The sequence below is a fragment of the Oncorhynchus mykiss genome, chromosome 14 (assembly GCF_013265735.2).
Source record: "Oncorhynchus mykiss isolate Arlee chromosome 14, USDA_OmykA_1.1, whole genome shotgun sequence".
NCBI classification, from domain to species: domain Eukaryota; kingdom Metazoa; phylum Chordata; class Actinopteri; order Salmoniformes; family Salmonidae; genus Oncorhynchus; species Oncorhynchus mykiss.
In genome coordinates, this window is record NC_048578.1 from 40796745 (window position 1) to 40824279 (window position 27535).

At 44.4% G+C, this 27535-nt stretch overlaps 2 protein-coding genes across 4 annotated transcripts in view; both read right to left on the minus strand.

Annotated features, from left to right (window-relative positions):
* Positions 1-16700, minus strand: part of dok3 (docking protein 3) — a 59389-nt gene extending 42689 nt beyond the window's left edge. Inside the window, exons 1-5 of the mRNA XM_036943547.1 lie at positions 15774-16700; positions 15383-15587; positions 10669-10769; positions 7358-7454; positions 1372-1541 (exon numbers count right to left, since the gene is read on the minus strand). Of these exons, the coding sequence (XP_036799442.1) occupies positions 1372-1541; positions 7358-7454; positions 10669-10769; positions 15383-15587; positions 15774-15830 (630 nt within the window). The 5' untranslated portion in view covers positions 15831-16700. The remainder of the gene's footprint in view (positions 1-1371; positions 1542-7357; positions 7455-10668; positions 10770-15382; positions 15588-15773) is intronic.
* Positions 16701-16739: 39 nt separating this feature from the next.
* Positions 16740-27535, minus strand: part of LOC110489243 (probable ATP-dependent RNA helicase DDX41) — a 36996-nt gene continuing 26200 nt past the window's right edge. Inside the window, exons 13-18 of one of the 3 annotated variants that reach the window (XR_005035998.1) lie at positions 23482-23578; positions 22930-23079; positions 20201-20272; positions 19337-19447; positions 17067-17367; positions 16740-16951 (exon numbers count right to left, since the gene is read on the minus strand). Coding sequence is in view for 1 of the 3 variants with exons in the window: in XM_036943546.1 (XP_036799441.1) it covers positions 17231-17367; positions 19337-19447; positions 20201-20272; positions 22930-23079; positions 23482-23578 (567 nt within the window). In the remaining 2 variants the exon portion in view is untranslated. Of the gene's footprint in view, positions 17368-19336; positions 19448-20200; positions 20273-22929; positions 23080-23481; positions 23579-27535 lie in introns of all 3 variants that reach the window. The other 2 variants (XR_005035999.1, XM_036943546.1) reach the window with 2 other exon arrangements.

Sequence of the window (27535 nt, forward strand, 5' to 3'; positions counted from 1 at the left end):
TAATAGATACAACACAGCACAACTCTGATGATTATAATAGATACAACACAGCACAACTCTGATGATTATAATAGATACAACACAGCACAACTCTGATGATTATAATAGATACAACACACCTCTGATGATTATAATAGATACAACTCTGATGATTATGATAGATACAACTCTGATGATTATGATAGATACAACTCTGATGATTATGATAGATACAACTCTGATGATTATTATAGATACAACACAGCACAACTCTGATGATTATGATAGATACAACACAACTCTGATGATTATGATAGATACAACACAGAACAACTCTGATGATTATGATAGATACAACACAACTCTGATGATTATGACAGATACAACACAACTCTGATGATTATGATAGATACAACACAACTCTGATGATTATAATAGATACAACACAACTCTGATGATTATGATAGATACAACACAGCACAACTCTGATGATTATGATAGATACAACACAACTCTGATGATTATGATAGATACAACACAACTCTGATGATTATGATAGATACAACACAACTCTGATGATTATGACAGATACAACACAACTCTGATGATTATGATAGATACAACACAACTCTAATGATTATGATAGATACAACACAACTCTGATGATTATGATAGATACAACACAACTCTGATGATTATGATAGATACAACACAACTCTGATGATTATGATAGATACAACACAACTCTGATGATTATGATAGATACAACACAACTCTGATGATTATGATAGATACAACACAACTCTGATGATTATAATAGATACAACACAACTCTGATGATTATGATAGATACAACACAACACAACTCTGATGATTATGATAGATACAACACAACTCTGATGATTATAATAGATACAACACAACTCTGATGATTATGATAGATACAACACAACACAACTCTGATGATTATGATAGATACAACACAACACAACTCTGATGATTATGATAGATACAACACAACTCTGATGATTATGATAGATACAACACAACTCTGATGATTATGATAGATACAACACAACTCTGATGATTATAATAGATACAACACAACTCTAATGATTATGATAGATACAGCACAACTCTGATGATTATGATAGATACAACACAACTCTGATGATTATAATAGATACAACACAACTCTTATGATTATGATAGATACAACACAACTCAACACAATTGACCTGTCCGAACCGTTGTAGGGCCAGCAGTAGAGTATCTGACCTGTGACCTTTCACCCTGACCTCTAACCCTTTACATTGACCTGTCCGAACCGTCGTAGGGCCAGCAGTAGCGGATCTGACCTCTGACCTTTCACCCTGACCTCTAACCCTTTACCTTGACCTGTCCGAAGCGTCGTAGCAGGTGGTAGGGCCAGCAGTGGACGGTCACACCAGTCTGGAGGTCCTGGAGCAATATGGCGTCTCGTTCTGGCAAGAGGAGGTAACTTCCTGTCAGCTGACATCTCCTTGACGCCTCATTGGTCTTAACTGTCACCTGGTATTGGGCTGGGAGGAGCAGCAGAAGGCAGAGGTGGAGGGGGAGGAGGAAAGATATTTTAACATAACGCTCACAATGATTCGTTAAGGTTCATCATTCATACATGGAGATGTATGTATCTCAAGTAAGGATTAGTTCCACACAAAACTCTGACATGCTGACTAGTTTTATTTGAATAAAAAGCATATAAATAGATTAAACACGTAAGTCACAAGGATATTCAAATGATTTGCACAACAACTCTTTTTTTCTGCAGTCTCCAGCTTGTCAGAGGGGAAGTCAACAGAATGACACTCTGACACTTTGAAATTAAAGACATTTGGATAAGGCAGCGGTTCCCTGCTGCCTGCATAGGGCTGCTGTCAGAGGATGGGGGCGTCCCAAATCGCACCCTATTCAGGCCACAGAGCTCTAGTCAAAAGTAGAGCACTATGTAGGGAATAGGGTGCCATAGTAGTGCACTATGTAGGGAATAGGGTGCCATAGTAGTGCACTATGTAGGGAATAGGGTGCCATAGTAGTGCACTATGTAGGGAATAGGGTGCCATAGTAGTGCACTATGTAGGGAATAGGGTGCCATAGTAGTGCACTATGTAGGGAATAGGGCGCCATAGTAGTGCACTATGTAGGGAATAGGGTGCCATAGTAGTGCACTATGTAGGGAATAGGGCACCATAGTAGTGCACTATGTAGGGAATAGGGTGTTATTTGGGATACAAATGCAGTATTTTTGCTGTTTAATACTACAGTGATGATTAAAACCCTTACCCGGAAACCATGGCGGCATTCGCGCAAAATTGAAAGCGCGATCCACCGCATTTAACCATGGAAACAGGTCTGGGAATATGTCTGAACATAAACAGTGTAGTCATTCCCTCCGCAAGGCAATCAAACAAGCGAAATGCCGGTACAGGAACAAGGTGGAGTCGCAACTCAACGGCTCAGACACGAGACGTATGTGGCAGGGTTTACATGAAATCACGGACTACAAAAAGAAATCCAGCCACGTTACGGAAACCGACATCACGCTTCCAGACAAACTAAACAACTTCTTTTCCCGCTTTGAGGATAATACAGACGGCGTCCCTAGCCATGTCCTCAGAGTATGCACAGACCAGCTGGCTGGTGTGTTTACGGACATATTCAATCACTCCCTATCCCAGTCTGCTGTCCCCACATGCTTCAAGATGGCCACCATTGTTCCTGTACCCAAGAAGGCAAAGATAAATGAACTAAATGATTACCACATCGTAGCACTCACTTCTGTCAAGGACCATATCACCTCCACCTTACCAGCCACCCTACCAGCAACTGAACCGCCCTCACCCGCAAGGCTCTCCAGAGGGTAATGAGGTCTGCATAACGCATCATCAACGCAACTACCTGCCCTCCATGACACCTACAGCACCCGATGTCACAGGAAGGCCAAGAAAATCATCAAGGACAACAACCACCCGAGCCACTGCCTGTTCACCCCGCTATCATCCAGAAGGCGAGGTCAGTACAGGTGCATCAAAGCTGGGACCGAGAGACTGAAAAACAGCTTCTATCTCAAGGCCATCAGACTGTTAAACAGCCACCACTAACATTGAGTGGCTGCTGCCAACATACTGACTCAACTCCAGCCACTTTAATAATGGGAATTGATGTAAAATATATCACTAGCCACTTTAAACAATTCTACTTAATATAATGTTTACATACCCTACATTATTCATCTCATATGTATATACTGTACTCGATACCATCTACTGCATCTTGCCTATGCCGTTCTGTACCATCACTCATTCATATATCCTTATGTACATATTCTTTATTCCTTTACACTTGTGTGTATAAGATAGTTGTTTGGGAATTGTTAGACATTACTGCATTGTTAACTTGAAGCACAAGCATTTCGCTACACTCGCATTAACATATGCTAACCATGTGTATGTGACCAATCAAATTTGATTTGAAAGCTCCCTAGAAAACATTCATTTATTCATCATCCCCTTCTTTTTATTTAAGGCCTTTTCGTTCTGCGTTAGTTCTTCTAAAACAGCAGTGTCATCCTTCTCTGTTCCATTGGGCCATACTGTGTCCTGTTTCGAAACACTCAGCGCTTACAGGACAGATGACTGTGATAACAACACGTAGTGGGGCGGGTCTGGAACGCATTGCCAAGATGTACCGTATCTACACATCATGGCCAAAAGTATGTGGACACCTGCATGTCGAACATCTCATTCCAAAATCATGGGCATTAATATGGAGTTGGTCCCCCCCTTTGCTGCTATACCAGCCTCCACTCTTCTGGGAAGGCTTTCCACTAGATGTTGGAACATTGCTGCTATAACAGCCTCCACTCTTCTGGGAAGGCTTTCCACTAGATGTTGGAACATTGCTGCTATAACAGCCTCCACTCTTCTGGGAAGGCTTTCCACTAGATCCTGGAACATTGCTGCTATAACAGCCTCCACTCTTCTGGGAAGGCTTTCCACTAGATGTTGGAACATTGCTGCTATAACAGCCTCCACTCTTCTGGGAAGGCTTTCCACTAGATGTAGGAACATTGCTGCTATAACAGCCTCCACTCTTCTGGGAAGACTTTCCACTGGATGTTGGAACATTGCTGCAAGGACTTGCTTCCATTCAGCCATACGAGCATTAGTGAGGTTGGTCACTGATGTTGGGGGTGATTAGGCTCACAGTCAACATTCCAATTAGGGCTGTGGTTGTCACCGGTGATCTCCTGGCTTCCACACACAGCCAACAAGCCATTTTAAAAAGTCTAATAAATCCATGTAATATAGTCTACACCTTCACAATAAATCCATGTAATATAGTCTACACCATCACAATAAATCCATGTAATATAGTCTACACCATCACAATAAATCCATGTAATATAGTCTACCTACACCATCACAATAAATCCATGTAATATAGCCTACACCTTCACAATAAATCCATGTAATATAGTCTACCTACACCATCACAATAAATCCATGTAATATAGTCTACCTACACCATCACAATAAATCCATGTAATATAGTCTACCTACACCATCACAATAAATCCATGTAATATAGCCTACACCTTCACAATAAATCCATTATTTATTTTAGACAGGTCTAAAGAAACATGATATGAAGAAAATGTAGTCTATTTCAGAATAGCATACCGAGTTGTCCTTTAGGCCCTGACCTGGCTGTGCCAAATGGCTGTGGGCTACAATAGTTCATTTAGCAGACTCCATTTGCTTAGAATTCCGTGGCATTATTTTATATTATTTTATAGTATGAAGAATACAATTGAACAAAGCTGAATTTAAAATAAATATTTTCTTTACGATTCCAGGTAGTGCGCACATGCGGCTATTCTGTGTTGTTTGGTTAACAAAGAAACGGGTTCTCATATATAGATTTTAGAGTCATTAATGTAACTTTAGTTCTACATTTTTTTTTATTTTTAATACATAAGGCTGCAGGATGAGACTAATGATGATTTTTTTTTAAAGTAGCTTAAGTCATGACCTCTGCTTTGTGTTCTGCGCGGGCTGTACACACTCCAATAGTCTCTCATTCACAATTTGACAAGCACTTGATAATGCCTCGAATTTCACGGCGGCACCCCCCCTTAAAAAAAATCACTTCCTTTCGCGGACGGAGTGATGCACTGTGCCCTTTTCCCGGAGTGTGCTGCGAAGCGTCTCTCACTCGCATGGCTCTCCGTCACGTGATCGGGTCTTTCTCAACCGCTACAAGTTAACACAGACACATCCGGGATGCAACTGCGTGTGTCCTTATCCAATTCCTCATATTTAAGATATTAGAACTGTCCACGTTTACTTTTCGTCAGTCAACAAGATGAGTAGGCCTAATGAATAGCAAAAGCACTAGCCTATGTCAATCTACCATCCCCTATAGTACAAAAGTCAACCTATTCTATTCCTTTTATACGCAATGAGGCTGACGCAACAGATCAGAACTTTTAGCTTAAAATGTTGATAAACTATTAGGCTATTTCTTCACATAAGTGCAGCGATGTGCACACGGCAGTAGGCTATAAACGTCAATGTTCCATTAGCGAGAGAACGCCATTATCACCAACGACCTCTAAAGGGGTTATGTAAACACCATTATCACCAGCGACCTCTAAAGGGGTTATGTTAACACCATTATCAACAGTGACCACAAATGCAATTATACATGTAATGCTTTTATTTTAAAAGGTGCATTTTTATGGTGAAAATTATCTTCCCAAAACTCAAAACGTGCAGCATGCTTATACAGTGCCTTGCGAAAGTATTCGGCCCCCTTGAACTTTGCGACCTTTTGCCACATTTCAGGCTTCAAACATAAAGATATAAAACTGTATTTTTTTGTGAAGAATCAACAACAAGTGGGACACAATCATGAAGTGGAACGACATTTATTGGATATTTCAAACTTTTTGAACAAATCAAAAACTGAAAAATTGGGCGTGCAAAATTATTCAGCCCCCTTAAGTTAATACTTTGTAGCGCCACCTTTTGCTGCGATTACAGCTGTAAGTCGCTTGGGGTATGTCTCTATCAGTTTTGCACATCGAGAGACTGACATTTTTTCCCATTCCTCCTTGCAAAACAGCTCGAGCTAAGTGAGGTTGGATGGAGAGCATTTGAGAACAGCAGTTTTCAGTTCTTTCCACAGATTCTCGATTGGATTCAGGTCTGGACCACCAAACTTTACAGTTGGCACTATGCATTGGGGCAGTTAGCGTTCTCCTGGCATCCGCCAAACCCAGATTCATCTGTCATGATTCCTCACTCCAGAGAAGGCGTTTCCAATGCTCCAGAGTCCAATGACAGACATTGGAAACCAATTTCATGCAGCTCCTGACGAACAGTCCTGTTGTTGCTTCCAGAGGCAGTTTTAAACTCTTAATTTCAACTGAGGATAGGCGATTTTTACGCGCTTCAACACTCGGCGGTCTCGTTCTGTGAGCTTGTGTGGTCTACCACTTCACGGCTGAGCCGTTGTTGCTCCTAGACGTTTCCACTTCACAATAACAGCACTTATAGTTGACCGGGGGCAGCTCTAACAGGGAAGATATTTGACGAACTGACTTGTTGGAAAGGTTGCATCCTATGATGGTGCCACGTTGTCACTGAGCTTTTCAGTAGTCAAATCCGCATACTGTTGTATAAAGTGTATACAGTATATGTGTGTGTGTGCTGGTTGGTGGGTTTGCTGGTGTGTGGGTGTGTTGGTTTGCTGGTGTGTGGGTTTGCTGGTGTGTGGTTGGGTTGGTGTGTTGGTGTGTGGTTGGGTTGGTGTGTTGGTGTGTGGTTGGGTGGGTGTGTTGGTGTGTGGTTGAGTTGGTGTGTTGGTGTGTGGTTGGGTTGGTGTGTGGTTGGGTTGGTGTTTGGTTGGGTGGGTGTGTTGGTGTGTGGTTGGGTTGGTGTGTGGTTGGGTGGGTGTGTTGGTGTGTCAGTGTGGTTGGGTGGGTGTGTTGGTGTGTCAGTGTGGTTGGGTGGGTGTGTTGGTGTGGGTGTTAGTGGGTGTGTTGGTGTGTCAGTGTGGTTGGGTGGGTGTGTTGGTGTGTGTGTGTGGTTGGGTAGGTGTGTTGGTGTGGGTGTTAGTGGGTGTGTCAGTTTGGTTGGTTGGGTGGGTGTGGGTTTGTGTGTTGGTGTGGGTGTGTGTGGGTTTGTGTGTGGTTGTTGTGGGTGTGTTGGTGTGCGTGTGGTTGGGTTTGTGTGTTTGTGGATGTGTTGGTGTGTCAGTGTGGGTTTATGGGTGGGTGTGTTGGTGTGTGGTTGGGTGGGTGTGTTGGTGGGTGGGTGTGTATTCTATGTACCTGTCTTCCAGGTAGCATACAGCTCATTCTCCTCCATAGGTATCCCCATCCCACCTCCTCTCTCCTTCTCTCTGGCCTCTGTGTGTCCAGGCTCTTTCTGCAACAGAAGAAAAGGAGGGTGATATGATACTAGAGAATACCACTATTGATGCTAAAACATAATGCTCATATGTATGAATGAGAGGCCCAGACACACAGAGTATTGTTCTGATTTCACAGAAGTCTTTGTCAAGTGGCAGAGCATTGTAAACGTTAGATTACATGGAAAGGGGGAGATGACCCTAGATCAGAGATGACTTTAGATCAGAGATGACCCTAGATCAGAGATTACCCTAGATCAGAGATGACTCTAGATCAGAGATGACTCTAGATCAGAGATGACCCTAGATCAGAGATTACCCTAGATCAGAGATTACCCTAGATCAGAGATGACCCTAGATCAGAGATGACCTTGGATCAGAGATGACCCTAGATCAGAGATGACCCTAGATCAGAGATGACCCTAGATCAGAGATGACCCTAGATCAGAGATGACCCTGGATCAGAGATGATCCTGGATCAGAGATGACTCTGGATCAGAGATGACCCTAGATCAGAGATGACCCTGGATCAGAGATGACCCTGGATCAGAGATGACCCTAGATCAGAGATGACCCTAGATCAGAGATGACCCTAGATCAGAGATGACCCTAGATCAGAGATGACCCTGGATCAGAGATGACCCTAGATCAGAGATTACCCTAGATCAGAGATGACCCTGGATCAGAGATGACCCTAGATCAGAGATGACCCTGGATCAGAGATGACTCTGGATCAGAGATGACCCTAGATCAGAGATGACCCTGGATCAGAGGTGACCCTAGATCAGAGATGACCCTGGATCAGAGATGACCCTGGATCAGAGATGACCCTGGATCAGAGATGACCCTAGATCAGAGATGACCCTGGATCAGAGATGACCCTGGATCAGAGATGACCCTAGATCAGAGATGACCCTAGATCAGAGATGACCCTGGATCAGAGATGACCCTGGATCAGAGATGACCCTAGATCAGAGATGACCCTAGATCAGAGATGACCCTAGATCAGAGATGACCCTGGATCAGAGATGACCCTGGATCAGAGATGACCCTGGATCAGAGATGACCCTAGATCAGAGATGACCCTGGATCAGAGATGACCCTGGATCAGAGATGACCCTGGATCAGAGATGACCCTAGATCAGAGATGACCCTAGATCAGAGATGACCCTGGATCAGAGATGACCCTGGATCAGAGATGACCCTGGATCAGAGATGACTCTAGATCAGAGATGACCCTAGATCAGAGATGACCCTGGATCAGAGATGACCCTGGATCAGAGATGACCCTGGATCAGAGATGACCCTAGATCAGAGATGACCCTAGATCAGAGATGACCCTGGATCAGAGATGACCCTGGATCAGAGATGACCCTAGATCAGAGATGACCCTAGATCAGAGATGACCCTAGATCAGAGATGACCCTAGATCAGAGATGACCCTGGATGTATACAAGCCCAGTTAGTCTCAGTTAGTTTTATGATTGTAAAACAGTTTAAGAAGCGGCTAGGGGGAGGGGAGACAGGCTAGGGGGAGGAGAGACAGGCTAGGGGGAGGGAGATGGGGTTTGAGAGGAGGCTAGGGGGAGGAGAGACAGGCTAGGGGGAGGGAGATGGGGTTTGAGAGGAGGCGAGGGGGAGGAGAGACAGGCTAGGGGGAGGAGAGACAGGCTAGGGGGAGGGAGATGGGGTTTGAGAGGAGGCGAGGGGGAGGGGAGACAGGCTAGGGGGAGGAGAGACAGGCTAGGGGGAGGGAGATGGGGTTTGAGAGGAGGCTAGGGGGAGGAGAGACAGGCTAGGGGGAGGAGAGACAGGCTAGGGGGAGGGAGATGGGGTTTGAGAGGAGGCTAGGGGGAGGAGAGACAGGCTAGGGGAGGAGAGACAGGCTGGGGGGAGGGAGATGTGGTTTGAGAGGAGGCTAGGGGGAGGAGAGATGGGGTTTGAGAGGAGACTAGGGGGAGGAGAGACAGGCTAGGTGGAGGGAGAGCTGGGGTTTGAGAGGTGGCTAGGGGAGGGAGACAGGCTAGGGGGAGGGGTGACAGGCTAGGGGAGGGGAGACAGGCTAGGGGGAGGGAGATTGGGTTCGAGAGGAGGCTAGGGGGAGGGGAGACAGGCTAGGGGGAGGGAGATGGGGTTCGAGAGGAGGCTAGGGCGAGGGGAGACAGGCTAGGGGGAGGGTAGACAGGCTAGGGGAGGGGAGAAAGGCTAGGGGGAGGGAGACAGGCTAGGGGGGAGGGGAGACAGGCTAGGGGGGGGAGACAGGCTAGGGGGGAGGGGAGACATGCTAGGGGGGAGGGGAGACAGGCTAGGGGGAGGGGAGACAGGCTAGGGGGAGGGGAGACAGGCTAGGGGGAGGGGAGACAGGCTAGGGGGGAGGGGAGACAGGCTAGGGGGGAGGGGAGACAGGCTAGGCTAGGGGGAGGGGAGACAGGCTAGGCTAGGGGGAGGGGAGACAGGTTAGGCTAGGGGGAGGGGAGACAGGCTAGGGGGAGGGGAGACAGGCTAGGGGGAGGGGAGACAGGCTAGGGGGAGGGGAGACAGGCTAGGGGGGAGGGGAGACAGGCTAGGGGGAGGGGAGACAGGCTAGGGGAGGGGAGACAAGCTAGGGGGAGGGGAGACAGGCTAGGGGGAGGGGAGACAGGCTAGGGGGAGGGGAGACAGGCTAGGGGGAGGGGAGACGGGCTAGGGAGGAGGGGAGACAGGCTAGGGGGGAGGGGAGACAGGCTAGGGGGGAGGGGAGACAGGCTAGGGGGAGGGGAGACAGGCTAGGGGGGAGGGGAGACATGCTAGGGGGAGGGGAGACAGGCTAGGGGGAGGGGAGACAGGCTAGGGGAGACAGGCTAGGGGAGACAGGCTAGGGGGAGGGGAGACAGGCTAGGGGGAGGGGAGACAGGCTAGGGGGAGGGGAGACAGGCTAGGGGGAGGGGAGACAGGGTTTGTGTAAGCAGCAGTAAAGAGAAGGAGAAGTAAGGAGGTGACCAACTGTTACCACCAGGACTACTTCCTCATTGTTGCCAGTGGGTTTGCTTGAAAATGGCTCCCTATTGGCTCCTGGTCAAAATGAGTGAAGTACAAGGAATAAGGTGCCCTATAGGGAATAGGGCACATTTGCTATAGGCTGAGCTACCAGAGACACAAACACTACTAGCCCCTTCTAATGTTGTCTTATGAATACTAGCCCCTTATAGTCCCCTCCTCCCTGTGTACCTGGGAGTTTAAAAAAACACATACCTGGAAGGCTAGTTGGCAGAGAGCCCCCACCCAGTCATGGTAGTTCTCTGAGGCCAGGGTGTATCTTCTTTGTGTGGTGTTCAGGTCGAACGCTCTACAGTCTGGAGGCAGGTCAAAGGTCAACAAGTTTATTTTAGGAAAAAAAGAGAACTAAAGCGGGCAAATAAATGTAATAAACCAACATTTAAACAGATAAACTGCCTTAATAAATCAGGGTTCAACTGTTTCTCAGATTGCAGAGAGTTTACACTCTCTGAAACACTGAGATTAACAGATTAAGGACCGGTTTCATAGACAGATTAAGGACTGGTTTCATAGACAGATTAAGGACTGGTTTCATAGACAGATTAAGGACTGGTTTCATAGACAGATTAAGGACTGGTTTCATAGACAGATTAAGGACTGGTTTCATAGACAGATTAAGGACTGGTTTCATAGACAGATTAAGGACTGGTTTCATAGACAGATTAAGGACTGGTTTCATAGACAGATTAAGGACTGGTTTCATAGACAGATTAAGGACTGGTTTCATAGACAGATTAAGGACTGGTTTCATAGTCAGATTAAGGACTGGTTTCATAGACAGATTAAGGACTGGTTTCATAGACAGATTAAGGACTGGTTTCATAGACAGATTAAGGACTGGTTTTATGGACAGATTAAGGACTGGTTTCATGGACAGATTAAGGACTGGTTTCATAGACAGATTAAGGACTGGTTTCATGGTCAGATTAAGGACTGGTTTCATAGACAGATTAAGGACTGGTTTCATAGACAGATAAAGGACTGGTTTCATAGACAGATTAAGGACTGTTTTCATAGACAGATTAAGGACTGGTTTCATGGACAGATTAAGGACTGGTTTCATGGACAGATTAAGGACTGGTTTCATGGACAGATTAAGGACTGTTTTCATAGACAGATTAAGGACTAGTTTCATAGACAGATTAAGGACTGGTTTCATGGACAGATTAAGGACTGGTTTCATAGACAGATTAAGGACTGGTTTCATAGACAGATTAAGGACTGGTTTCATAGACAGATTAAGGACTGGTTTCATAGACAGATTAAGGACTGGTTTCATAGACAGATTAAGGACTGGTTTCATAGACAGATTAAGGACTGGTTTCATGGACAGATTAAGGACTGGTTTCATAGACAGATTAAGGACTGGTTTCATAGACAGATTAAGGACTGGTTTCATAGACAGATTAAGGAATGGTTTCATAGACAGATTAAGGACTGGTTTCATAGACAGATTAAGGACTGGTTTCATAGACAGATTAAGGACTGGTTTCATAGTCAGATTAAGGACTGGTTTCATAGACAGATTAAGGACTGGTTTCATAGACAGATTAAGGACTGGTTTCATAGACAGATTAAGTACTGGTTTCATAGACAGATAAAGGACTGGTTTCATAGACAGATTAAGGACTGGTTTCATAGTCAGATTAAGGACATGTTTCATAGACAGATTAAGGACTGGTTTCATAGACAGATTAAGGACTGGTTTCATAGACAGATTAAGGACTGGTTTCATAGACAGATTAAGGACTGGTTTCATAGACAGATTAAGGACTGGTTTCATAGACAGATTAAGGACTGGTTTCATACACAGATTAAGGACTGGTTTCATAGTCAGATTAAGGACTGGTTTCATAGACAGATTAAGGACTGGTTTCATAGACAGATTAAGGACTGGTTTCATAGACAGATTAAGGACTGGTTTCATAGACAGATTAAGGACTGGTTTCATAGACAGATTAAGGACTGGTTTCATAGACAGATTAAGGACTGGTTTCATGGACAGATTAAGGACTGTTTTCATAGACAGATTAAGGACTGGTTTCATAGACAGATTAAGGACTGGTTTCATAGACAGTTTAAGGACTGGTTTCATGGACAGATTAAGGACTGGTTTCATAGACAGATTAAGTACTGGTTTCATAGACAGATAAAGGACTGGTTTCATAGACAGATTAAGGACTGGTTTCATAGTCAGATTAAGGACTGGTTTCATAGACAGATTAAGGACTGGTTTCATAGACAGATTAAGGACTGGTTTCATAGACAGATTAAGGACTGGTTTCATAGACAGATTAAGGACTGGTTTCATAGACAGATTAAGGACTGGTTTCATAGACAGATTAAGGACTGGTTTCATAGACAGATTAAGGACTGGTTTCATAGTCAGATTAAGGACTGGTTTCATAGACAGATTAAGGACTGGTTTCATAGACAGATTAAGGACTGGTTTCATAGACAGATTAAGGACTGGTTTCATAGACAGATTAAGGACTGGTTTCATAGACAGATTAAGGACTGGTTTCATGGACAGATTAAGGACTGTTTTCATAGACAGATTAAGGACTGGTTTCATAGACAGATTAAGGACTGGTTTCATAGACAGTTTAAGGACTGGTTTCATGGACAGATTAAGGACTGGTTTCATAGACAGATTAAGGACTGGTTTCATAGACAGATTAAGGACTGGTTTCATAGACAGATTAAGGACTGGTTTCATAGACAGATTAAGGACTGGTTTCATAGACAGATTAAGGACTGGTTTCATAGACAGATTAAGGACTGGTTTCATAGACAGATTAAGGACTGGTTTCATGGACAGATTAAGGACTGTTTTCATAGACAGATTAAGGACTGGTTTCATAGACAGATTAAGGACTGGTTTCATAGACAGATTAAGGACTGGTTTCATAGACAGTTTAAGGACTGGTTTCATGGACAGATTAAGGACTGGTTTCATAGACAGATTAAGGACTGGTTTCATAGACAGATTAAGGACTGGTTTCACAGACAGATTAAGGAATGGTTTCATAGACAGATTAAGGACTGGTTTCATAGACAGATTAAGGACTGGTTTCATAGACAGATTAAGGACTGGTTTCATAGTCAGATTAAGGACTGGTTTCATAGACAGATTAAGGACTGGTTTCATAGACAGATTAAGGACTGGTTTCATAGACAGATTAAGTACTGGTTTCATAGACAGATAAAGGACTGGTTTCATAGACAGATTAAGGACTGGTTTCATAGTCAGATTAAGGACTGGTTTCATAGACAGATTAAGGACTGGTTTCATAGACAGATTAAGGACTGGTTTCATAGACAGATTAAGGACTGGTTTCATAGACAGATTAAGGACTGGTTTCATAGACAGATTAAGGACTGGTTTCATAGACAGATTAAGGACTGGTTTCATAGTCAGATTAAGGACTGGTTTCATAGACAGATTAAGGACTGGTTTCATAGACAGATTAAGGACTGGTTTCATAGACAGATTAAGGACTGGTTTCATAGACAGATTAAGGACTGGTTTCATAGACAGATTAAGGACTGGTTTCATAGACAGATTAAGGACTGGTTTCATGGACAGATTAAGGACTGTTTTCATAGACAGATTAAGGACTGGTTTCATAGACAGATTAAGGACTGGTTTCATAGACAGATTAAGGACTGGTTTCATGGACAGATTAAGGACTGGTTTCATAGTCAGATTAAGGACTGGTTTCATAGACAGATTAAGGACTGGTTTCATAGACAGATTAAGGACTGGTTTCATAGACAGATTAAGGACTGGTTTCATAGACAGATTAAGGACTGGTTTCATAGACAGATTAAGGACTGGTTTCATAGACAGATTAAGGACTGGTTTCATAGACAGATTAAGGACTGGTTTCATAGACAGATTAAGGACTGGTTTCATAGACAGATTAAGGACTGGTTTCATGGACAGATTAAGGACTGGTTTCATAGACAGATTAAGGACTGGTTTCATAGACAGATTAAGGACTGGTTTCATAGACAGTTTAAGGACTGGTTTCATGGACAGATTAAGGACTGGTTTCATAGACAGATTAAGGACTGGTTTCATAGACAGATTAAGGACTGGTTTCATAGACAGATTAAGGAATGGTTTCATAGACAGATTAAGGACTGGTTTCATAGACAGATTAAGGACTGGTTTCATAGACAGATTAAGGACTGGTTTCATAGTCAGATTAAGGACTGGTTTCATAGACAGATTAAGGACTGGTTTCATAGACAGATTAAGGACTGGTTTCATAGACAGATTAAGTACTGGTTTCATAGACAGATAAAGGACTGGTTTCATGGACAGATTAAGGACTGGTTTCATAGACAGATTAAGGACTGGTTTCATAGTCAGATTAAGGACTGGTTTCATAGACAGATTAAGGACTGTTTTCATAGACAGATTAAGGACTGGTTTCATAGACAGATTAAGGACTGGTTTCATAGACAGATTAAGGACTGGTTTCATAGACAGATTAAGGACTGGTTTCATAGACAGATTAAGGACTGGTTTCATAGACAGATAAAGGACTGGTTTCATAGACAGATTAAGGACTGGTTTCATAGACAGATTAAGGACTGGTTTCATAGACAGATTAAGGACCGGTTTCATAGACAGATTAAGGACTGGTTTCATAGTCAGATTAAGGACCGGTTTCATAGACAGATTAAGGACTGGTTTCATGGACAGATTAAGGACTGGTTTCATAGACAGATTAAGGACTGGTTTCATGGACAGATTAAGGTTTCACAGATTAAGGACTGGTTTCATGGACAGATTAAGGACCGGTTTCATAGACAGATTAAGGACTGGTTTCATGGACAGATTAAGGACTAGTGTCATGGACAGATTAAGCCTAGTACTGGACTAAAAACACTATACCATCATTAGGTAGTGCTGGAAGGAAGCTCTCCTCTGGGGCCAGGGTAACACTGAGGCAGTCACACAGCTGAACAATCCTCCTACACTGGGTGGACTTGGACTTGGTGGTTGTGTGGCCTCCGTCAAGGATGTCGTGGAATTCGACTCGACCGATGCCGAAAATGCTAGTGGGGTAGAGAACGATCCACGTCTTCCTCCACGTTTTCTGTGGTGGACGGATACAGCAGTCAATCACGATGAATTCTTCTTTAAGCGTTGAAAGAACTTTCAGAATTTGTAATCTGACGAGAATAGCCTTCCAACATTTCTTCCAACATTAGTAAAGACTATCATCTATTAGCTCAGTTGAGTAAAGTCCTGCAGATAATACATCATCTTTGTAAACACTCACCTTTCCAAACTTGTTTCCCCTAACGTAGAGCATCCCCTCCTTGAAAACAACCTCCATCCTCTCCCTCGGTGTGAGGTAATCAAACAGTTCTTGACCTTCACCTGAGTGTAGCCTACGTCCTCTCTCAAGTCTGTTAGGTTATCCTCTAGTAAAACGCTGTAGTCTTTTGTTCTAATTTCTGTTAGTTAGGTTATCCTCCCCTAAAACTCTGTAGTCTTTGTTTTAAATTCTGTTAGGTTATCCTCCCCTAAAACTCAGTAGTCTTTGTTTTAATTTCTGTTAGTTAGGTTATCCTCCCCTAAAACTCTGTAGTCTTTGTTCTAATTTCTGTTAGTTAGGTTATCCTCCCCTAAAACTCTGTAGTCTTTTGTTTTAAATTCTGTTAGGTTATCCTCTAGTAAAACTCTGTAGTCTTCGTTCTAATTTCTGTTAGTTAGGTTAACCACCAGCACCTCAGAGTTCAGCACCCTCCCCAAGTCTGTGTTAATAAGGTTACATCCACCACTACCAACTGACAGTCAAGTCCCTTCCTCCCCTGTCTCTCCGCTGTGTTCCAGAGTAGTCAACACTCAGAGCAGTCTGAGGTGATAGTGAACCTGCAGATCAGCAGTAGTGGTCTAAGCTTCCCTTCCTTCCCCTCTACAACACGTCATTTACCAGAGAAAGATACTATTTTTCTCTCCATCTGACTTTTTTATATATTTTTTTTATACATGCATCACCAGAAAGACATGAAAAATAAACGAGTAACATATTTGATAAATTAAAACAGATCGTACTGAGACGATTAAACTCATTCTTAGTAATTATCTAAAAGTTCTTTATCGTGTTCACCATGGTTACGGAAGACACTCACACTTCCCTTTCTGAGAGTAATTCTATCGAATGGTATTTCAACACATATTTCTACAGTCAGAAGTTACTAAATCGTTCCATAAAAACTGAGCACCCGTGGAAAGTCTGATGTGGATCGTAAAATTGATTTATTAACGTTGCAGAGAAATGTAATTACATGTATAATACAAAACAGATAAGAGAAATAAGAGAGTTGCACAAAAAAAAATTGTTCAACCTTTTATACATACAGAGCGATTCTGTCTTTATCTTATCGGTCCCGGAGACAAACCAAATACATGTTACTTCCTCAATTCTCTGAGAAACAAGGCCATCACAGCCATGTCAGTCACACGGGAACGATGTCAGTCTCACACAGCCATGTCAGTCTCACACAGCCATGTCAGTCTCACACAGCCATGTCAGTCTCACACAGCCATGTCAGTCTCACACAGCCATGTCAGTCTCACACAGCCATGTCAGTCTCACACAGCCATGTCAGTCTCACACAGCCATGTCAGTCTCACACAGCCATGTCATACTATCCCAATTGGTCCCCATTGTACCTGGCAAAACAAACCAGGCACAGCATTGAGTAGGTGACAGTATTTCGTGAGGTACATTCAGAAGTCCATGGAGCTGTGTGCCAGGTAGTCTTTCCGTCCGATATTGGTGACCTGTTTGGTCTGCATGGCTTCCAGTTTGGGACAGTCTGTGATACGATGACCAAGACCACCGCAGAATGTACAGCCTCTCTCTCCTGGGGAACAGTAGTAAGAAAAACAACAGGTAGGTTAGAATGGGGGGAGGAACCAAGAGATGGCAGACATCTTGGGCTACTAAAATCATAGTTACAGCAATACGCTTTTCATTTTAAATAGTAACTTCTGTGAATAGAAAAGGAGAAATGAGTGACAGAGAAGCAGCAGAAGCGATAGAAATATATCAACAGAAAGAGAGAGAAACACACACACACACACACACACACACACACACGCGCACACATATTCACACAGTTGAAGTCAGAAGTTTACATACACTTAGGTTGGAGTCATTAAAACTTGTTTCTCAACCACTCCACACATTTCTTGTTAACAAACTATAGTTTTGGCAAGTCGGTTAGGACATCTACTTTGTGCATGACACAAGTCATTTCGCCATCAATTGTTTACAGAAAGATTATTTCACTTATAATTCACTGTATCACAATTCCAGTGGGTCAGAAGTTTACAGAAACTAAGTTTTCTGTCTTTAAACAGCTTGGAAAATTCCAGAAAATGATGTCATGGCTTTAGAAGCTTCTGATAGGCTAAATGACATCATTTGAGTCAATTGGAGGTGTACCTGTGGATGTATTTCAAACTCAGTGCCTCTTTGCTTGACATCATGGGAGAATCAAAAGAAATCAGCCAGGACCCTCAGAAAAAAATGGTAAACCTCTACAAGTCTGGTTCATCCTTGGGAGCAATTTCCAAACACCTGAAGGTACCCCGTTCATCTGTACAAACAATAGTACGCAAGTATAAACACCATGGGACCACGCAGTCGTCATACAGCTCAGGAAGGAGACGGGTTCTGTCTCCTAGAGATGAACGTACTTTGGTGCGAAAAGTGCAAATCAATCCCAGAAGAACAGCAAAGGACCTTGTGAAGATGCTGGAGGAAACAGGTACAAAAGTATCTATATCCACAGTAAAACAAGTCCTATATCGACATAACCTGAAAGGCCGCTCAGCAAGGAAGAAGCCACTGCTCCAAAACCGCCATAAAAAGACACTATGTCTTGCAACTGCACATGGGGACAAAGATCGTACTTCTCGGAGAAATGTCCTCTGGTCTGATGAAACAAAAATAGAACTGTTTGGCCATAATGACCATCGTTATGTTTGAAGGAAAAAGGGGGAGGCTTGCAAGCCAAAGAACACCATCCCAACCGTGAAGCACGGGGGTGGCAGCATCATGTTGTGGGGGTGCTTTGCTGCAGGAGGGACTTGTGCACTTCACAAAAGAGATGGCTTCATGAGGCAGGAAAATTATGTGGATATATTGAAGCTACATCTCAAGACATGAGTCAGGAAGTTAAAAGCTTGGTCGCAAATGGGTCTTCCAAATGGACAATGACCCCAAGCATACTTCCAGAATTGTGACAAAATGGCTTAAGGATATCAAAGTCAAGGTATTGGAGTGGCCATCACAAAGCCCTAACCTAAATCCGATATAAAGTTTGTTGGCAGAACTGAAAAAGCGTGTGTGATCAAGGAGGCCTACAAACCTGACTCAGTTACACCAGCTCTGTCAGGAGAAATGGGCCAAAATTCACCCGACTTATTGTGGGAAGCTTGTGGAAGGCTACCCGAAACGTTTGACCCAAGTTAATCAATTTTAAGGCAATGCTACCAAATACTAATTGAGTGTATGTAAACTTCTGACCCACTGGGAATGTGATGAAAGAAATAAAAGCTGAAATAAATCATTCTCTCTACTATTATTCTGACATTTCACATTCTTAAAATAAAGTGGTGATCCTAACTGACCCAAGACAGGGGATTATTACTAGGATTAAATGTCAGGAATTGTGAAAAACTGAGTTTAAATGTATTTGGCTGAGGTGTATGTAAACTTCTGACTTCAACTGTATATATACGTATCTATATATATATATAGAGAGAGAGAGAGAAAGGAAGGAGGGAGAGTAAGTAGCAGAAAGAGACCAGGATAGTGCGCGTTACCTCCGATATCCAGCATGGTCTCGTCTCCTGTCTGTAGGACCTGTAGAACAGGAGGAACCTTCTGCTTGGCTTCTATCAGCAGGGCCTTCAGATCCATCAGCACCGACTCATCTACAGGAGGGACGATTTCAGGGTTGTGAACAATAAGAAACACAAGAAAAGGACTGCAATAGCGAGGAACTACCTGGACTGATCCAAGCATCATTTTTATTTTCTGTTGCAAATTATTGTGTTTACATTTTTTTTTTTTTATTCTGTTAATTAAGTATCTTAATGGAATTACAACCCAGGGCATTAGACAGGTGTTTTCTCTACAAATCTGTTTTAAGGGGCATCTGATTCAACAGCCATGGATACAGACCCTACAACATGATTCAACAGCCATGGATACAGACCCCACAACATGATTCAACAGCCACGGATACAGACCCCACAACATGATTCAACAGCCATGGATACAGACCCCACAACATGATTCATGGATACAGACCCCACAACATGATTCATGGATACAGACCCCACAACATGATTCATGGATACAGACCCCACAACATGATTCATGGATACAGACCCCACAACATGATTCATGGATACAGACCCCACAACATGATTCATGGATACAGACCCCACAACATGATTCATGGATACAGACCCCACAACATGATTCAACAGCCATGGATACAGACCCCACAACATGATTCAACAGCCACGGATACAGACCCCACAACATGATTCATGGATACAGACCCCACAACATGATTCATGGATACAGACCCCAGAACATGATACATGGATACAGACCCCACAACATGCAACGGAAGCCAACATGATGGCTAAATGTTGAGGAATCAGGTGGTTTCTTACCACAGCCTTTGTTGATGAAAGTGGTGGCGATCCCAGTCTTCCCTGATCGACCGGTTCGACCAATCCTGTGGACTGGAACACACAACAACACAGTTTTTTTTAGTCCGTCAGTGGATGAGTCTGATTATAGAGAGGGAATAGATGAGATTTAGGGGTACCAATAACGTGCACTTGAGGGGAGATATGAGCAGATTAACATGAGAAGAAACGGGGTAACATGTACTCTCCCTCTAGGCCAGGTTACTCTCTCTCTCTAGGCCAGGTTACTCTCCCTCTAGGCCAGGTTACTCTCTCTCTCTAGGCCAGGTTACTCTCCCTCTAGGCCAGGTTACTCTCCATCTAGGCCAGGCCAGGTTACTCTCCCTCTAGGCCAGGTTACTCTCCCTCTAGGCCAGGTTACTCTCCCTCTAGGCCAGGTTACTCTCTCTCTAGACCAGGTTACTCTCCCTCTAGGCCAGGTTACTCTCCCTCTAGGCCAGGTTACTCTCCCTCTAGGCCAGGTTACTCTCCCTCTAGGCCAGGTTACTCTCCCTCTAGGCCAGGTTACTCTCCCTCTAGGCCAGGTTACTCTCCCTCTAGGCCAGGTTACTCTCCCTCTAGGCCAGGTTACTCTCCCTCTAGGCCAGGTTACTCTCCCTCTAGACCAGGTTACTCTCCCTCTAGGCCAGGTTACTCTCTCTCTAGACCAGGTTACTCTCTCTCTAGACCAGGTTACTCTCTCTCTAGACCAGGTTACTCTCTCTCTAGGCCAGGTTACTCTCCCTCTAGGCCAGGTTACTCTCCCTCTAGACCAGGTTACTCTCTCTCTAGACCAGGTTACTCTCCCTCTAGGCCAGGTTACTCTCCCTCTAGGCCAGGTTACTCTCCCTCTAGACCAGGTTACTCTCCCTCTAGACCAGGTTACTCTCCTCTAGGCCAGGTTACTCTCTCTCTAGGCCAGGTTACTCTCTCTCTAGGCCAGGTTACTCTCTCTCTAGGCCAGGTTACTCTCTCTCTAGGCCAGGTTACTCTCTCTCTAGGCCAGGTTACTCTCCCTCTAGGCCAGGTTACTCTCCCTCTAGGCCAGGTTACTCTCCCTCTAGGCCAGGTTACTCTCCCTCTAGGCCAGGTTACTCTCCCTCTAGGCCAGGTTACTCTCCCTCTAGGCCAGGTTACTCTCCCTCTAGGCCAGGTTACTCTCCCTCTAGGCCAGGTTACTCTCCCTCTAGGCCAGGTTACTCTCCCTCTAGGCCAGGTTACTCTCCCTCTAGGCCAGGTTACTCTCCCTCTAGGCCAGGTTACTCTCCCTCTAGGCCAGGTTACTCTCCCTCTAGGCCAGGTTACTCTCCCTCTAGGCCAGGTTACTCTCCCTCTAGGCCAGGTTACTCTCCCTCTAGGCCAGGTTACTCTCCCTCTAGGCCAGGTTACTCTCCCTCTAGGCCAGGTTACTCTCCCTCTAGGCCAGGTTACTCTCCCTCTAGGCCAGGTTACTCTCCCTCTAGGCCAGGTTACTCTCCCTCTAGGCCAGGTTACTCTCCCTCTAGGCCAGGTTACTCTCCCTCTAGGCCAGGTTACTCTCCCTCTAGGCCAGGTTACTCTCCCTCTAGGCCAGGTTACTCTCCCTCTAGGCCAGGTTACTCTCCCTCTAGGCCAGGTTACTCTCTCTCTAGACCAGGTTACTCTCTCTCTAGGCCAGGTTACTCTCCCTCTAGGCCAGGTTACTCTCTCTCTAGACCAGGTTACTCTCTCTCTAGACCAGGTTACTCTCTCTCTAGACCAGGTTACTCTCTCTCTAGACCAGGTTACTCTCTCTCTAGACCAGGTTACTCTCTCTCTAGACCAGGTTACTCTCTCTCTAGACCAGGTTACTCTCTCTAGACCAGGTTACTCTCTCTAGACCAGGTTACTCTCTCTAGACCAGGTTACTCTCTCTCTAGGCCAGGTTACTCTCTCTCTAGGCCAGGTTACTCTCTCTCTAGGCCAGGTTACTCTCTCTCTAGACCAGGTTACTCTCTCTCTAGACCAGGTTACTCTCTCTAGACCAGGTTACTCTCTCTCTAGACCAGGTTACGCTCTCTCTAGACCAGGTTACTCTCTCTCTAGACCAGGTTACTCTCTCTCTAGACCAGGTTACTCTCTCTCTAGACCAGGTTACTCTCTCTCTAGACCAGGTTACTCTCTCTCTAGACCAGGTTACTCTCTCTCTAGACCAGGTTACTCTCTCTCTAGACCAGGTTACTCTCTCTCTAGACCAGGTTACTCTCTCTCTAGACCAGGTTACTCTCTCTCTAGACCAGGTTACTCTCTCTCTAGACCAGGTTACTCTCTCTCTAGACCAGGTTACTCTCTCTCTAGACCAGGTTACTCTCTCTCTAGACCAGGTTACTCTCTCTCTAGACCAGGTTACTCTCTCTCTAGACCAGGTTACTCTCTCTCTAGACCAGGTTACTCTCTCTCTAGACCAGGTTACTCTCTCTCTAGACCAGGTTACTCTCTCTCTAGGCCAGGTTACTCTCTCTCTAGGCCAGGTTACTCTCTCTCTAGGCCAGGTTACTCTCTCTCTAGGCCAGGTTAGTCTCTCTCTAGACCAGGTTACTCTGAATCACATTGTGGCAACTGCTGAAGAAAAAGAGCCTTGATCAAATCATATTGATTGATTGATTTCTGACTGTAAATTGCTCTGGATAAGATTGTTCTGCTAAATGACCAAAATGTCATGTAAAAAAAACAGTTGATTAATTGAGTCTTACCATAGTTCTCTATCTCCTCTGGCATATCATAGTTGACCACGTGCTGTATAGCAGGGAAGTCCAGACCTTTAGACGCAACATCAGTAGCCACCAACACATCCTTCTTCCCTTCCTTAAAGGCCTCGATGGCCTTGGTACGCTCCTCCTGGTCTGGAAACACATAGCAGAGTGGGAATGAAGTAGCACCCCTATTTAGGTAGTCCCAGCAGGAAGAGAAGGGGTTTTAATCTTACCATTTCCTCCACTCCCTTTAGCACTAGGGCACATAAGGGCAAGGTGGTTGAGGTATGAAAACTAAGGGGGGGGGGGTTAGTGATCTTACCTTCTCCTCCGTGGATAGCCACAGCCTCCACTCCTTTCAGCACTAGGGCACATGTTAAGGGCAGGGGACTAGTGGTTGAGGTATGAAAACTAAGGGGGGGGGGGGGGGTTGGTGATCTTACCTTTTCCTCCGTGGATAGCCACAGCCTCACCTCCTTTCAGCACTAAGGCACATGTTAAGGGCAGGGTGGTTGAGGTATGAAAACTAAGGGGGGGGGTTGGTGATCTTACCTTTTCCTCCGTGGATAGCCACAGCCTCCACTCCTTTCAGCAGGAGATATTCATGAATGGCGTCCACGTCTGCTTTCTTCTCAGCAAACATCAACACCTGGGTGACAGAGAACAACACTACCATCTTACCATCTGATTAAACACACAACAACACTACCATCTGATTAAACAACAACACTACCATCTGATTAAACAACAACACTACCATCTGATTAAACAACAACACCTGGGTGACAGAGAACAACACTACCATCTTACCTTCTGATTAAACACACAACAACACTACCATCTTACCTTTGATTAAACACACAACAACACTACCATCTAACCATCTGATTAAACACACAACAACACTACCATCTTACCATCTGATTAAACACACAACAACACTACCATCTTACCATCTGATTAAACACACAACAACACTACCATCTTACCATCTGATTAAACACACAACAACACTACCATCTAACCATCTGATTAAACACACAACAACACTACCATCTTACCTTCTGAATAAACACACAACAACACTACCATCTTACCATCTGATTAAACAACAACACCTGGGTGACAGAACAACACTACCATCTTACCTTTGATTAAACACACAACAACACTACCATCTTACCATCTGATTAAACACACAACAACACTACCATCTTACCATCTGATTAAACACACAACAACACTACCATCTTACCATCTGATTAAACACACAACAACACTACCATCTTACCATCTGATTAAACACACAACAACACTACCATCTTACCATCTGATTAAACACACAACAACACTACCATCTTACCTTCTGAATAAACACACAACAACACTACCATCTTACCATCTGATTAAACACACAACAACACTACCATCTTACCTTCTGAATAAACAACACACACATTTAGTATATTAACATGGCCTTGTCCTGGGCTAGAGAGGAAACAGAACTAAAGGTCAAACAGGCAGTACTAACTAAAGGTCAAACGGGCAGTACTAACTAAAGGTCAAACGGGCAGTACTAACTAAAGGTCAAACGGGCAGTACTAACTAAAGGTCAAACGGGCAGTACTAACTAAAGGTCAAACGGGCAGTACTAACTAAAGGTCAAACAGGCAGTACAGACCTCTTTACCTTTAGTTAATACTGTGGTTGACCTCTACCTTTAGAGAGTACTGTGGTTGACCTCTACCTTTAGATAGTACTGTGGTTGACCTCTACCTTTAGATAGTACTGTGGTTGACCTCTACCTTTAGAGAGAACTGTGGTTGACACCTACCTTTAGATAGTACTGTGGTTGACCTCTACCTTTAGTTAGTACTGTGGTTGACCTATACCTTTAGATAGTACTGTGGTTGACCTATACCTTTAGTTAGTACTGTGGTTGACCTCTACCTTTAGATAGTACTGTGGTTGACCTCTACCTTTAGTTAGTACTGTGGTTGACCTATACCTTTAGATAGTACTGTGGTTGACCTATACCTTTAGTTAGTACTGTGGTTGACCTATACCTTTAGTTAATACTGTGGTTGACCTCTACCTTTAGTTAGTACTGTGGTTCACCTCTACCTTTAGATGGTACTGTGGTTGACCTCTACCTTTAGTTAATACTGTGGTTGACCTCTACCTTTAGATGGTACTGTGGTTGACCTCTACCTTTAGTTAATACTGTGGTTGACCTCTACCTTTAGAGAGTACTGTGGTTGACCTCTACCTTTAGTTAATACTGTGGTTGACCTATACCTTCAGAGAGTACTGTGGTTGACCTATACCTTTAGTTAATACTGTGGTTGACCTCTACCTTTAGAGGGTACTGTGGTTGACCTCTACCTTTAGAGGGTACTGTGGTTGACCTCTACCTTCAGAGAGTACTGTGGTTGACCTATACCTTTAGTTAGTACTGTGGTTGACCTCTACCTTTAGAGGGTACTGTGGTTGACCTCTACCTTTAGAGGGTACTGTGGTTGACCTCTACCTTTAGAGGGTACTGTGGTTGACCTCTACCTTTAGAGGGTACTGTGGTTGACCTCTACCTTTAGAGGGTACTGTGGTTGACCTCTACCTTTAGAGGGTACTGTGGTTGACCTCTACCTTTAGAGGGTACTGTGGTTGACCTCTACCTTTAGAGGGTACTGTGGTTGACCTCTACCTTTAGAGGGTACTGTGGTTGACCTCTACCTTTAGAGGGTACTGTGGTTGACCTCTACCTTTAGAGGGTACTGTGGTTGACCTCTACCTTTAGAGGGTACTGTGGTTGACCTCTACCTTTAGAGGGTACTGTGGTTGACCTCTACCTTTAGAGGGTACTGTGGTTGACCTCTACCTTCAGAGATTACTGTGGTTGACCTATACCTTTAGTTAGTACTGTGGTTGACCTATACCTTTAGAGGGTACTGTGGTTGACCTCTACCTTTAGTTAATACTGTGGTTGACCTCTACCTTTAGATGGTACTGTGGTTGACCTCTACCTTTAGTTAATACTGTGGTTGACCTCTACCTTTAGAGGGTACTGTGGTTGACCTCTACCTTTAGAGGGTACTGTGGTTGACCTCTACCTTTAGAGGGTACTGTGGTTGACCTCTACCTTTAGAGGGTACTGTGGTTGACCTCTACCTTTAGAGGGTACTGTGGTTGACCTCTACCTTTAGAGGGTACTGTGGTTGACCTCTACCTTTAGAGGGTACTGTGGTTGACCTCTACCTTCAGAGATTACTGTGGTTGACCTATACCTTTAGAGGGTACTGTGGTTGACCTCTACCTTTAGAGGGTACTGTGGTTGACCTCTACCTTTAGTTAATACTGTGGTTGACCTCTACCTTTAGATGGTACTGTGGTTGACCTCTACCTTTAGTTAATACTGTGGTTGACCTCTACCTTTAGATGGTACTGTGGTTGACCTCTACCTTTAGTTAATACTGTGGTTGACCTCTACCTTTAGAGGGTACTGTGGTTGACCTCTACCTTTAGAGGGTACTGTGGTTGACCTCTACCTTTAGAGGGTACTGTGGTTGACCTCTACCTTTAGAGGGTACTGTGGTTGACCTCTACCTTTAGAGGGTACTGTGGTTGACCTCTACCTTTAGAGGGTACTGTGGTTGACCTCTACCTCTAGAGGGTACTGTGGTTGACCTCTACCTCTAGAGGGTACTGTGGTTGACCTCTACCTTTAGAGGGTACTGTGGTTGACCTCTACCTCTAGAGGGTACTGTGGTTGACCTCTACCTCTAGAGGGTACTGTGGTTGACCTCTACCTCTAGAGGGTACTGTGGTTGACCTCTACCTTTAGAGGGCACTGTGGTTGACCTCTACCTTTAGAGGGTACTGTGTTTCACCTATCTACTGACTAACAAGCGTGGAAACTGAAAGTTAACTAGTATAAGTCATTACCATGTCATGTGGTAGAGTGAAAACACAGTACTAACCAGAAGTAAATGAGTAAAAGTCAATTATGTAACTAGACACACAGGCTGGATGCTGTGTGAGAATGAAGGCTACCTGACAGGCACAGCATCACCTCAGCTAGGCTAGATGCTGTGTGAGAATGAAGGCTACCTGACAGGCACAGCATCACCTCAGCTAGGCTGGATGCTGTGTGAGAATGGAGGCTACCTGACAGGCACAGCATCACCTCAGCTAGGCTAGATGCTGTGTGAGAATGGAGGCTACCTGACAGGCACAGCATCACCTCAGCTAGGCTGGATGCTGTGTGAGAATGAAGGCTACCTGACAGGCACAGCATCACCTCAGCTAGGCTAGATGCTGTGTGAGAATGAAGGCTACCTGACAGGCACAGCATCACCTCAGCTAGGCTGGATGCTGTGTGAGAATGGAGGCTACCTGACAGGCACAGCATCACCTCAGCTAGGCTAGATGCTGTGTGAGAATGGAGGCTACCTGACAGGCACAGCATCACCTCAGCTAGGCTAGATGCTGTGTGAGAATGGAGGCTACCTGACAGGCTTACTTTCCCGTAAGCTTTCTTCTCGATCCGCATGAAGCAATAATGATGTAAGATAGATCTAGTTTTTGAGACATGACATGTAGCACTTTA